The sequence below is a fragment of the Pieris napi genome, chromosome 3 (genome assembly GCF_905475465.1).
Source record: "Pieris napi chromosome 3, ilPieNapi1.2, whole genome shotgun sequence".
Taxonomy (NCBI): Eukaryota; Metazoa; Arthropoda; class Insecta; order Lepidoptera; family Pieridae; genus Pieris; species Pieris napi.
Window position 1 is genome coordinate 12231518 of NC_062236.1, and position 14876 is coordinate 12246393.

Genomic DNA, 14876 nt, shown 5'->3' on the forward strand with positions numbered 1-14876 from the left:
ACACCATCAAAATTGAAGATATGACGATTTATTCGGATTATATATGCCTAAGGAAAAAGAGATTTTATAGTTAATACTAATTTACTCCCAGGACTAGACTTTAAAACTTGAACTTTTTAATAGTAACGATGTAATTTACATATAAAACAACGGTTACCATGGTAACGGTGGCCGTTTATGATCAGTTAAATCCGCTCTTAATATGCGCGTAATTTTAGAATCTTGCCAAGTACGAGCCCATACTTGTACTTTACTAAATTTTAAATAAAATTAATTTTTGTTCAACGTATTTATTTAGTTATTTCCATAACACTTTCGAGTTTGACAGCAATCAATGAAGGACCGTCTTTAGTTTTAATTATTAATCAACATACAATTCAAAACAATTTAAAATATACTTATACAGCTTTTACAAAACACATTATATACAAATATACAACGATTTAAGTTACACATAACAGCATAGCTTGTATTCTAGAGCCACAAACATATACTCATAGTGGCCTAGAAAGTGCCACAACCAGAATAAGAAATCGTAAATCAAGCATTTACTATTGTAAATACGAAATTAGATTTTATCATAGTTATCCTTGAGCCGGAATAGGTATATATTTTACACTGTGCTCTTAATGATGTTGTTAATTTTGTATGTGTGTACATGTGTATTTGTCTATGGTATATAGTTTGTACATGTGTATTTGTCTATGGTATATAGTTGTGAATTTTCTAGAACAATATGTGTAATTTTATTATACCCTACAAAAACTGAGGGTTTGAAATACGCTTTATCTGAAAAAGTATTAAGAAAAATATATTTTCAAACTGAAAATACATTTCTTCAACTCCTTTGCATTTTTCATTATTTAAAAAAAATGTAATTAAAATCCATACAATATCTATGGAAAGTATATAGATAATCATCAAAATAAAAATTAGCAATTTTAATATACAAAATATCTAAAAAAAACGCCAAGCTATATTGTTAAAGTATGAATGAGTCTTATCTTTATCATTTGCAAGTAAAGAAACGGGACAAAACATTCGAAAAAGAAATTCACGCAACCACAAATATTTGTGTTCTGTTTTAAAGAGCATACGGCTAAATTACGGGTCGTTTGCTACGAATAGATTTACTTGCCGTAAATTTCGGCCTTATTAAACGTTTAGTTAAAAACAGTAACCATGGTGACGCAGTAATCTTTGTTCAATAAGGCTTTTTAATGCCTATATTTATTCACCGAACCTTTGAATTTAAAATACCTTCCGTTACGTTTACAATTTGTGCTTGAAAATTTGTCCGGCCATCAATGTGTTAAACCAACTCGCAAGAGTCGTACGTACATATACGTAATTATAATAAAAAGCAAAATTACAGCGTTTAAATCACAGTACACTTTGGAATTAATTATTATAAGTACCATCTAATTTTGTATATATGAATAAATACCTAATATTAACTGCCTCAGTACATTGCGTACGTGTGACCCTTTTCTAAGAAAGCCTACAAATTCCTTTATAATTTTAAAGTATTGAAATATTATGACAGGTGTTTTAAACTGAAAATATTAAAAATATATATTCTATATACATAACCAGTTTTCCAACGAATTAATTACCTATAGCAAGGAAAATACAACTACAGACTTGAAGTCATATTTTTTTAATGTCATAATTTTGCGTGAAATCATTTTATACAGTGAAATTTATCTATATTGCCTAATAATCACTACAAAAGTGTTCGAAGCTGCACCAACACAAAATATCCATCCCTTTCACTCACACGCCTCCCTCCCTCTCACGTACTTAAAAAGGGCCTTGCACAGATCGTGCATAGTCGGGTCTCACCTGGCCCCGCCCCTTTTATTCAAAGGATCATACATTTCGGCCTCGGAATCGATTTCGTCTTCAGACAAAGACAGCGAGCCTCCCACACGCCGCGTTCGTAGGCCTTCCTGTAAGACCGGAGTGAATAATTAATATTAATTTACATATATTATTAATAAATGAAGGTAAGGAAAAGAGAGAAAACATATAGCTCGTTCATGTATCGAACATAGGCGTGCACCACATCCTCGAGTTAGTGCGTTCGTGAATCTTTTCTATGTGTGCTATAACCTGCTCTTGCGGTGAAGGCAAGCATCGTGAGGAAACTATGAAACCCAAAAATCTACTCATGTCAGACATAAAGGGCTGATCATCTACTCTTCTATGAAGAGAACGCCAATATAGGGTTGAATTGCCAATGGATTATTAAGTATAAGATCATCTTCATAATAGCGTATTAGGTAACGAAGCGTGATGACAAGAAATTTACATAATAATTCATAAACGTACTATAAGCTTCGAATAACTATTTAATGATTAACACATAACTAATGGATCCCACAGAAATGCTGATACAGATACTAAAAGGCCTATTTGACAAATTTCACAAAACAATTTCAGATTATTCATAAATTACTACAGAACCAACACAAATTTGTTAATCTGTAAAGATTTGGCTTTAATATAAGTCAATAATTTCAAGATGGCGCAAAAACGATTCTCTAGACAAGATGGCGACGCACTAGTCCCTATGACGTACCACACTTTGAATCCGACGAAATTCGTATATTAGTATTAGAATTAGAGAGAAGACATGTTATCTAGGAAAATCAGTGACGTCTTCAATCTTGAGACCTTGATTTGAGGCAATTTAGAACCGTTTTTTGACGTGACAATGTATAATAAATCGATCGTTGGCTGCACGAAAATATTTGGCACGCATGATTCACTATCCCGTTACACCTATGTGTCCGAAGATTCACTCCTTCTTTGTATCCATAGTGATAATTAAAAAGAAAAGATTCAATTTTATTCATGAAGTATGCAATGATTTTATAAATTTTAAAATATCGTCCGTAAACCGACTTTTTTGCTTAAACAACCATTTTTTTTGCTGTGTTTTATGTAACCTATATGAATATAATAACAAACTGGACACAATATGTTTGCCACAATCCTGATGAGAGATGACCTGATGTTGAATGAACGTATGTTATACTCTATAGGAAAGATTCGAGCCAGGAGTTCCACTCCTTTGCTGTTTTCAAAATAAACTCCTGCATGCTCCTAAACGAGCGTAGTTTGAAAGGAGCGTAGACTGAATCAGGTGGTGTAGTTCCATGAAGCATGCTTCGGAGTGCAATCTATAGATTCTTCTATTGAAGCCTGAAAGGCAAACAAATGATCGGCGAAGGTCAAGACTTGAGATTGGCCTTTTAGATTGAAAATCATTTCTCGGCGGTCTTGACGTGTTGGACGTAGTCGAAATCGACATAGTTGGCAGCATAGCCGAAGACTTGATTTTCGTCGTTGATATATACATATCAGGAAGAGAATCGGAGAAAGAACAGAGCCTTGTGGTACACCGGCATTAATAGCTACTTGATCAGAAGAGCAGCCATTGACGACCACCTTGAGTGATCGCTGCTTGAAGAAATATGTAATCCATTTGCAGAGAGCACCGGGTAAACCAAATAATGAGAGCTTGCCTAAGAGGTTGGCGTGCCAAACTTTATTAAATGTCTTAGAAATGTCAAGGGTTACAGCAAGTGCTTCTCCATGGCACTTTCCCAAGGGCGTGGATTAGAAAGTAACCTGTAGATTATGACGAAGTAAATAATATTCTCTAATTATTAACTTGTTAAAGTGACAAAAAATTATTTAACTGCGTTTTAGTACGTTTATGAATAAAACCATTATTTAACTAAAGAACTCATCGTCTCCAATTGCGCTTAGATCACGATAAGAGCTCTTTAGTTAAAAGTATTTAGTTTTTATGTAAAAGCCTGTTGGATGATTTGCTATATAAAAGCTGGATACTGAAAGAGAACAGAAACAATTAAAATACTTAAAAATAACGTGTGATTGCGTACATATAAGTGCTATATACAAACAAAAGTTGGTTAACAAATTCAAGCGATACCCATAACCCAGTTGCGAAAGAGTTATTGCCGTCTACTTAACACAGTGTGAACTCTTCTCAGCATTTGTCTTCGGATGGAAAAAATGACATTAACGAGTGACGTCACCAGTTTACACTGTATATAATGAACTTTTAGTTCCGATATACTGACTCGAAGACGGCTCCCGAAAAATACTCGTCGTTCTAACTTTATTGAACGTCTCTAAAGATTTAAGTAAATTTTTAAACGTACACGTTTACGTACAATGTGTATTTATAAAAATTTGATGCTGGATGTTCATGGATGATAGCAAATACCAAATCGCTGTAGGCGGCGTTAATATATTTAGACTAAATATTGGTAAATGATGTTTCACTGATCACGAGAAACTCATTAGAAATTATGTAAATTTTTTAATATGAGATTTTTAGTGTAAGCTACTTTGAGTACAGCTAGTTTCATTATTCATTCATCAACAACGGTACGTCATTCCAAAACTAAGGGTTTCTTAAGGCAATTTTTGCCTCGCACCTCCACTATGTGGAACCAGCTGCCCACTGAAGTATTTCCGCCCAATTCGACTTAGGGTCCTTCAAGAACAGAAAGGCCGGCTACGCACTCGCGAGTCCTCTGGCAATGTGAGTGTCTATGACGGTATCACATAACATCAGATGAGTCTCCTGCCCGTTTGCCAAAAAAAATACTTTCGGTCACTTTCGGTAGCCGTCTTATGACTCCTGGTAAACGGAACGTTTAACTCTTTCGCAAATCAAATCCGCCACCGTGAGAGCTGTGCCTAGCGGAAAAAAAACAAAATATCTAACTACTCTTGTGCTGTCAGTATGTGCCCACCAGTTCCGTGTCGCTGATCCAAGCTGCCCCTTCCACGCTTGACGACATCTACATACATACATACTATTATATACTTATAAGTTTATAACTAACGGGCTACGTCTGGAAAACAAATTTAGTTTGGTAAAATGCGTCGCTGGATTGTTGAAATAGGTCGTGATTTCGTGTAAACCAGAAAATTTTCTGGCCAGACATTGAAGTTGAGAAAATACTATTAAAACTAGACGAATTTATTACAATAACAAACTTTTTCAATGATAATTTATTTGAATTGATAAATGAATAGTTCAGTAAATAACACTACTTGTAACTCATTCTGAAGGTTATTTTTAAATTAGTTATGAGTAAAACTATACGTTACATATCACAAAATCAAACTATAAACTTAAACTACTTAAATAACCGTGCAAACATATAAGTGACTACTTCCAAACCGTACAAAGTTAGTCAAACACCATCACAATTTAAGTCACATTCAAATCAAGGAAATAAGATATATTTTAAATTTACATTTAAACCAAGGATTTCATACTAGTCGATATCAAACACGAAATTAAAAAAAAAAGTACTTTTTTGTATCAATTCAAACATTTTAATTACTAGATGGAATTTTTTAGTAAAAACTATAATAGAAAAAATAAAAAAAAACATACCTCTAATATCCCACCACTGGGCTCCGAGGCGTAACCTTCGAAGTGCCTCTGGTCCTCCTCATAGTCTGACGAAGAAGAGGAGTCGTTGTCACCGTCGCGGGCTGTTCTCACCGAACAGACCATTTGAGCAAGGTCCGTGAATGTGTAGCTGGAATATTGACGTCAGAATAATGAATAAATTTAATGTATTATATAAAATTCTCGTGTCACAATGTTCGGTCCCATACTCGTTCTAAACGGCACGACCGATTCTTAAGAAATTTTTAATGCATATTTAGTAAGTCTGAGAATCGGCTACTATCTATCTTTCACATCTCTAAGTGATAAGGGGTTCCCACCCCAATTTTTTTTATTTAATTTCTTTTTTTATGATACAGCATACAAAAATACATACAACCCCTAATTTTCACCCCTCTACGATCAACCCCTATTTTTTATTAATGTAAATAGTTATCTTTATTGAACTAAACAAAAATACCTACATATAATATACATGGCAAAACAAACGTTTGCCATGTACCTACGTACGCACGTAACAACTAACATCTGATCGACTGCACCATACCATATTGGATATTATTTTATTAATAATAATAATTAATCTTTGTTTACAAAGAATGATACATTCAGATAGACAAAACCGCACAATCAGCCATATCAAAATAGGCAAATGTCATACTAATAGGTTTAGTTATTTATAATTGTTGTAAAGGTTTGCCGAGAATACTCCTACAACGCGATTTCCTATAACGCGGTCTGTCCTACCGCTGTATAGCGGAGAAGAGACCGAAGAAGGCAGAAACTGCAATAACTATAGAAACACTTGGTAATAGTGAAGATGGCACTTAAACTCACTCAGTGAGCGAGGGCTGGGCTAAATGCTTGCGTCGTTCGGCCGCTGCCCCGCTGACTCCACCCCCTCCACCCCTCCTCTGCCCCTCGAAGTACGCAGTCCCGTGTCGATAGCCGACTTCGCGGATCTCGTCGAAAGACCCGAACTGTAACGTCTTGTATTGGTCTATCGGAGGTCGGATGTACTCGCAGTAGTCCGACTTTTTCACTTCCTGAAATTCGCCGACAAATTTGCTTTGAACTTGGGTAAGAATTTTACTTCACTATATCTCCTCCATGGCTTATTAAAACAGCTATTTTTTAGCATTATAGTGACGTAGGTTCGATCCCCGGCTATATACCGCACATAAAAAGAAAGTGCACCAATGTACTTTTAGCATTCGCTTGAACGGTGAAGAAAATCGTAAGAAAACCGGTTTCCAATAGCCGGCGTGTGTTAGGCACAAAAGACTGATCACCTACTTACTGCTATTAGTCTGACAAATGATCATGAAACAGATACAACAATCTGAGACCGATCTGAGTTTAATTGACTGGACTTAACAAGGAGACACTTGCTTTCGACTTTAAATAATACTAGATGAACTTCTATCTACATTTGTGGCAAAACATAATAAAATATTAAAACAGACCAAAGAGATCGGGCTTTGTAGCTATGAAACACAAACTTCTGTAGGTTTTGAATTTCTAAAAAGACCTCAAAATTTCTCAGCTAGGAACAGTTTTTATTTTTAGTTTCAAAATTTATGTTTCCCACCGTATAAACCATCCCTGAACTTACTTCCAATTGCCGATTGCACGAGACGTAAGCCAATCTGCTTTGTATGTCTGGAAGATTTGGCACTTTCACAGGACTAGTGAATGGATTCCACCTGGAAATATTTCATATACTAATGTTTAAAAAAAAATACTGGACCATTTAGAATGCTACCCTATCGCTGATAACATTGCCTATTATAACTCTAAAATATTTAAAAATAGAATGTCCAGCCAAAATTGTAAACTCTTTATAAAGAATTTCAAGGGACCGAACAATTTTTATCGTTAAATGGAAAGAAGAGAAAAAACACCAAATTTAACCAATTACAATAATTTATATATATATATAATAGATAGGTGACAATGGTGCGTTTAGTAACTGAGACCAAAATTTCCTACAGGCAATTTAATCTAAGAATAATGGCACACGTGTTAATGCAATTAGCAATAACAAACGCGAGACGGCTGTTTATGACCACAGGTACCTTTTTAGAAAATTTGGCACCTCAATAAGTTAGTTTTGTAATCTGATTATAAAAACAATAACACTTAAGCATGTTGTTGATGTCTAAATATGAAAATATTTCTTCGTAATAGAGAATGGATATACGTATACGTTATAAAGAGTAATGTATGGGATTTGTGTTAAAACAAACAAAGCTATTTTTTGCGTTATAGAGAATTATTCGTTATAAAGTGTTTACACTGTACCAGTATATCAGTTTTTGCCTGGCAAAAACTGTGATATGTGAAACCAGCTGCCCACTGAAGTATTTCCGAAACAATTCAACTTAGGGTCCTTCAAGAAAAGAGCGTACCAATTCTTGAAAGGCCGGCAATGCACTTGCGAGCCTACTGGCAATGTGAGCGTTCTGCCCGTTTGCCTCCTATTACATTAAAAATCTTCTGAAAAAGTTAGCGAAAAAGAACGACTAGCGAGAGCGTAGCTTTACTCTTTTTCTAGTAGATATAAATAGAAAGAGACAGAAAATGTTTTATGCTACGACACAAAAGCTACCTTTTCCAAAGCAGCCACCAGCCAGACAGGTCATCGCCATAATTGGTCAAATCAGTATCGTCCTGAGAGCCCACATCGATCGCCAATATGTGCTTCGCCCCAAACGATCGCATCACATCGGCTGAAATTATTTATATATTCATTTAGCCTACAGTACATCAGCATATCAGGTATGAAAATCTGTTCTTGATTGCAATATGTAAAAATTATTAATGCGATAACTTTTGTACGTTTAAAATATAATATATAATGCGTTTTTAATGGCGTAAGTAAATATTAAGATTTACCTTTTTGTAGGTAAAACATAAACAATACGTAGAATTTTATTTCATTGCTCTGTATCGGTCAAATTTGTCCCCTTTTTGGTGCACAACTTTAGTAGCAACATTTATGAAATGTCAGAAATCTACGATATTAAAAATCAGAGTATAGGCCAGATTTTAAGTTCATTCAAACTATTTGAAGCATAAACCAAAAACTGTCTTGTCGCAAGAGATAAAGTATCTGTTACACATGTAAAGTCACGTCAATCGTCGATCCGCCAATGTCTCAAGATCTTTCCCAGTTGCCACTTACCTTCCCGACCGAGTGTAAATATCCAAACAGCCGAAGGATTCAGGCAAAGTGCAATGTTAAGACATACCAAAGCAATGAAACTACTGAAAAACAATATTTACACTCAGCCTATCTCATAGACAGATAATGGACTGAGTTCGGTGCGAGCGAAACGGGGAATATGCATTGGGAAGTGTACTTGTAACCTTTCTCTCCTACAATAACCACAGAATCAATTACCAATACATATTCCCTAATTATAACTGAAAGAATGTCGTCCCTTCCTCGCACGTAATGTTAGAAAGGGACGGCATCAGTCCGCGTGCGCGTCTCAGTCCATCAACGTCTAGCCCTGCCTCGTGATTGGTTTACCTGGGAGGTTGTTGACATAGCCGCCGTCCAAAAGGAGGTGGCCGTCTACGGGGTCGCAGAGAGGGGGCATGTAGCCGCTGAGGGACATCGAAGCGCGAATGTAACGCCAGAGAGAACCTGCGACGCGCGATCTCAGTTAACAAGCCGTCGGTGCGTGGAAAGTACACTCCATGGAAAGGAAACAGTGCGAGAACCGAAACCAGTGAGAATCCTTCGCCAGACAGGACTTAAAAAGACTAGGGCTCCAGCGAGCGCGTACATCGAGACAATGACAGCAAAGCGTAAACTAGTGATACACAAACTAATTTTGATTCGTCGCTCGAACGTTCCGATGGAGGTCAATCGATATTCTCATGCAATCTATCTACAACTACAGTGATGAATATAAATAAATGGATAAAAAGAACCACACTCATGCATGAAATGAATGATAGAGAAATGTGGCAGATTCACACCCAACCCGACATTGCAACGCACCGAATTTCAAAATCTCCCAAAATTAGCAAAAAATCACCCATTAATTGTTAGTCATTCGGTAAACCAATCACAAGCGTTCGGTTGAGTAGTGGCAACACCCAAAGCGAATGTCGGATTTGTAAATTTCTCAAAAAAATCTTGGAACACCAACAAATTGTATACACGTCATTATTATAGCATTTTGTATAAATATACTTAAATGCAAGTGAGTGTGGTTATGGAAAAATAAAAATCACTGTAGCGATAACATAAAGGTTTTGTCTGCCACCATAGATATTGATCGAATGGGGCATAGACAATCCGCAATAAACGTACACAAAAAGCAAGTAGCTGGCATTTTATGAAAAAGCTGGCCTGGTCGGCAGTTGGCCTATAGGCTCGTTACCATGCATACAGTAACACCAACTTGTTTCTTTATATTATATTTCGCGTTTTCTTATTTAAGAAAAATGTTTTGTCTCGTTCATTTATTTGCAGTGTGATAAAGACAACTATACGATATATTTTTTACAGTATCACTAATAATTCAGAGTTCTTTAAATAAGTAAACGCATTTGAGATTTTTAAACATTAAACATAAAATGTGCAAAAAAACTTAATCGATAATTTCCTGTCCATGAATGTGTTAGTTGTGATCCACTTTTCCGATTTCACAGAAACAAAACTAAAGTTTAAAAAACAAACATGGCACGTTAGTTGTATTCTTTTTCACGAAATCTTAATATTTGTAAAAAATATATAATTTTTTTTGCCAACAGTACCTAATATATAGATTACTATGTGAGGCGCATTTAATCGCTACACATAAAAAAATATTTTACTTAAACAAAAGAATAACAAAATGTCTTCAAAACCCAAAAATTTCTACCCTTATTCTGCCAGAAATTCTGGCATCTTACCGTGTCTATGCACTCTCATACAACTGGAACTGATATCTGTCGTTACTGTGAAATAGGGCAGCCACAGATCCTCGATGTGTACTTCGCCAAAGGTGGCCTTTATCGTGGTGTTGAACTGTCGCCCCGAGAACATTGACGTGGCTGGGTATGTGAGGTCCAGCAGCTGTTTTCCCCATTGGGTCATTTTCTGAAAAACAAAAATCTCATCAAAGTCTCTCCAATAATCTCTTGTTAAAACCGAGTTACGCAAGATTCATTATTGGAGTTTACTCCTTAAGAAACGATTTGAGTTATAAGGCCCGGTACGGAAATTTTATGAGGAGTAAAATCAAGTGTAACACGAAAAGTTGAGGCGGTATGTAGAAAGAGACAAACATATATATCTGTAGGATTGAACGTGTAAAAGAATGAGATGGAATACATTACACAGACTTTTCTATTTTTAATTCACGTTTTGACAGCCACGTTACAACATTGTCAGTGTTGACAGGTGTAAAAAATAAAAAAGATTGTCTAGCGTGCCATAGAGTTTTGTCAATAGTAAAGGTCAGTGAAATTAAAACTAAAAAGATTGTTCATTCTTATTCTTCTCTTACTATAAAGGTAACTTTGGTCACAGAAAGAAAATCCTATTGGGGCATAGATGATGAAGCTGACTACAAACATTTATATTATAAAAATATATATTCTTACCACCTTTAGTATGAAAATATGGTCGACAGCCACAGAACATTATCGCCATTTTATCGTTCGTAAGGAGTAAACTCCAATCGTGCGTCGTAGCTGACTGACACACACACACACACTTTTTTTTAAATTTCCAAAATTATTAAACTGCCTACCTGCGACCACTCCCTCGCTTTCTGCGTAACAGTAGTGATATTCCTTTCCATACACCAGAGGGCGCCCATGAACGCCCCGATACTGACTCCGCCCACCATGTCTATCGGGATACCGGCTTCCTGTAAATACAATTTCAGTGTAAGATTACGCAAGATTAGTCTTTCCTCTATATATTGGTGTAACAAGAAAAGCGGCGGAAGGTTTTTTTAATATGCCCTTGCAATCTTATATATAGGAAAGGATATTTTCACTGAAAACTTCACTAACGGGTTCAAACCCGAAAATACTGCTGTCAAAAATGAGAATTGACCAATAAGTTATTTATGTGGCAAAAGGCGGGGGCATAAAGCAAGATGCACAGATAAAAAAAGGACTTTAAATACAACCAAGGACCAAGGGGAAGAAGAGAACGCTCCAAAAATAGGTGGATAGAAGATATTGACGCGTCAGCGGAAGCGAATGGAGAAAGAAAGCCAGTAAAGTTCTGATCAATGGTACTGAAAGAATTTAGGGTATTAGGATAACAAGAAAAAAATATATATAATAAACATAAACTGTACATTTGTAAAGATCAAGGGGCTTTTTACTTAATATTATTTTAAAGTTATTTATTTTAATGTCTTCGCGTAACAATATAATTAATTATATATCTGGTTTCTGCTTTAAAATATATTCAAAGAACCCACCTGTATGGCCCTCACCATCCCGACGTGGGCGGCTCCTCGAGCTCCGCCCCCGCCCAGAACCAGCCCCACGGAGGTGCCCGTGAGCCAACGAGCCAGACGGCTGAAGTCGGAGTGGACGCTCGCTTCTGACATCAGCACTTTGCTGTACAGTTCACTCTGTTGATACAGAAAAAAAAGATATTATATGTAGGTATACCAATTTAACCCACACATTGTCTATGCTTGAAAACGAAATGCATTTTCGACGATTCTTACAAAAATACGTTTATGTACTATTATTTTTGAGAGCTTTGCTTGCTTTTGCTGGCAGTAAACGGCCCCTTAAAGCAAAAAATATTAAAAAAATGATTAGTCAAATTAAAAATAACAAATATTGCGCAATATATATTATTATTATAAAATAACATGAAGTAGGGTTGAAAAATAAGAAATGTATTGTAATTTTAGTATAGGTCGGTTATCGAAAGCTGGCGGGTTCACAGTACTCACACTAAGGCAATTTCACATACAGTATGTTTCAAAATAAGTTTTTTTTGCCATGCTATACATTTTAGTCTACTCTAGTTTTAGTAAGGTTGGGTGGGTTGTAAATAAATAAAAATGTGTCAAATGCATATAAATATTAGGTGCATACGAGGGTGGATCAAAAAGTTCTAAGCCCGACCAAGAACGTAAAAGAGTAGTTTGTGTAAATAATTTTTCATTTTTCGACATAAGCTCCATCTAGCTCAACACACTTCACTTTTACTTCACTAACTATTCTTTCAATACTCCTCTTAGAAACCCCAGTCGCACAAAATAATAATAATATAAAACAGTAAAGATCAACATAAACAGTAGCAAAAGAAAAACAATAACCGTCTCTTTTATACTCATAAGCTTGACCGAGCGCGAGAGAGACGGACAGTCTTTTCATGATGCATTTGTGATTGTATTTCAGTTTGACATCACGTCTCGCGCTTATTCACAGACACTACACAAGCACAAAGTGTAAATGTATTGAAGCCAGCTTTAGATAACATACCTATATTCTGATTACTTTTAATAAACAATTTAATTTCCCTTTCTAGTCTTGTATTAATATATACTCACAATTCTATACTGGCTCTTGCGTGTGAACATCCTGTGAGGGCACCTGACGTGATGATGCTGACTGACCCACGTCCTCATGTTGAGCCAGTGGACCGTCCCCGTGGGGTTGGCCCCGCCCTCGCGATGCAGCAGGACGAGCTCCTTCTGGGTTCGGATCGCTAGACGCTCGATTTCCTTTTCTATCTGAAATTTAATTTAATTCCCTTTTCTAACTTATATATTGTATATATAAAATGGGGTTTATCATTGAAAACAGCTTTTTTAAATTATTTAACCTATAAAGAACTCACATAACAAACGTTCCTTTTAAACAGGAAAACGATAAGCTAATACAGTACCAATATACAGAAAAAATTAAGTGATTTTCAAATTGTTTACTAAGGAATCAATAAAATCATTCTTAACTAAAGAATTTAAGATTATTTTAATAATAAGTGATGACATAATTTACATATATTGAACGAGATATTTATTTATTACAGCTAACACCCATATTATATTACATATTACATATATATATACATATACGAAATAGAAAACATAAGTACACTAATAGACTAAAAAAAAAAGAAAAGAAAAAACTACAATTAATATGTACTTAATATATCTAATAAAAAAATTAAATTGTTACTAAACAAAGTCAAAGTCTTCCCGCCTTCAAATATTTCCTCACATCCTCTTAGGTGAAAGGAAAAATATATACATCCTCATAATATTCGTTAGAAATTAATAGACAAGGTGTAGAAAACAAAACAAGATCGTTGGGTTTTTTAACCTCTTAATTGTGTACTAACTAAAATCCTCTCTTATTTTATGATGCAATTTAGAATTGCGCCATCTATGCTTAGAATTTGCTAACTTCAATCATTGTAAGAACTCAAGACCAGAGAACTCAAAATTTCTATGGTATAAAGGTTATTTTTTGTTAAGTGATACCGTAAAGTTTCTTGCCAGTTCTTCTTACCCGCTCTACGCCCTTGACTTGCGAACTGGTAGTAAATGTAAATTTTTAATTAATTTAACTTCTTTCTGACAATTCATAAGTGTACCTGTTTACCTACATGAATAAAGATATTTTGAGTTTGAGTTTGAACTCTTACCTTTCCAATACTCGGTTGCTTGTCTCCCAAAGCCACGATGAGAATGCAGTCAGCCTGACGGATGCACCTCTGAGTCCACTGGGTGAGGCTGGGATCGCATTGGTACAAAGCCACCTGAAACATTAATAAATGTTTACCACATCATATACTAAATAATAATACTACGGTATATGTTACAAACTATTTTATCTAAAACTAGCAGACCGGCCAATCGTTTTTGTTATATTACATAGTAGCAAACTATTCAAGGGAAACGGTAGGAGAACACCAGTCATGGGGACCACCAGGCTTTTTTGGTGGTTATGCCATTAAATTGTAGCTTATGTGAAACGTTGGTACTTTCAACACAGCGCCATCTGTTAGCTGTGACTATCAAATAATAAACAAATATTTGCAATAAAATAATATTGCGGGTAAAAATTGAGATGTAATCTATCCTATCTTTTAAGTTGGATCAAACTGCACACGGTGTGCAAATTTGAATGATATCGGTTCGGTAGGTTAGGAGTCCATAGCGGACAAACAACGTGACACGTAATTTATATATATATTAAGATGTATAACAATTTAGGTTAAATTAAATCTTTAGAAAAAAATACCAGAAATTTTTGTTAAGCACAAAACAATAATAATTTGAGATTTTTCCTGCAGTTGGAACACTGTATTTACGTCACAATATAATTTATAGAACACGATAAATTATATAAACAGGCTGTCTTACTGCTAATTTATTCTGGAGGTAAAAATTGTAAACAAAAAAAAAAGTATACA

The 14876-nt window shown here is 35.4% G+C and overlaps 1 protein-coding gene across 5 annotated transcripts in view; it reads right to left on the reverse strand.

The window, feature by feature from the left end:
* Positions 1–1432: 1432 nt before the first annotated feature.
* The window catches only part of LOC125063780 (neuropathy target esterase sws), a 33260-nt gene continuing 19816 nt past the window's right edge, over positions 1433–14876 (reverse strand). For 2 of the 5 annotated variants that reach the window (XM_047670401.1, XM_047670399.1), the window contains 12 exons: positions 14106–14219; positions 13006–13188; positions 11914–12069; positions 11227–11346; positions 10385–10571; positions 9009–9125; positions 8082–8202; positions 7086–7176; positions 6308–6516; positions 5453–5600; positions 4800–4847; positions 1433–1952 (listed from right to left, as the gene is read on the reverse strand). In XM_047670401.1, the coding sequence (XP_047526357.1) occupies positions 1842–1952; positions 4800–4847; positions 5453–5600; positions 6308–6516; positions 7086–7176; positions 8082–8202; positions 9009–9125; positions 10385–10571; positions 11227–11346; positions 11914–12069; positions 13006–13188; positions 14106–14219 (1605 nt within the window). In that variant the 3' untranslated portion in view covers positions 1433–1841. Of the gene's footprint in view, positions 1953–4771; positions 4848–5452; positions 5601–6307; positions 6517–7085; positions 7177–8081; positions 8203–9008; positions 9126–10384; positions 10572–11226; positions 11347–11913; positions 12070–13005; positions 13189–14105; positions 14220–14876 lie in introns of all 5 variants that reach the window. The other 3 variants (XM_047670402.1, XM_047670403.1, XM_047670400.1) reach the window with 3 other exon arrangements.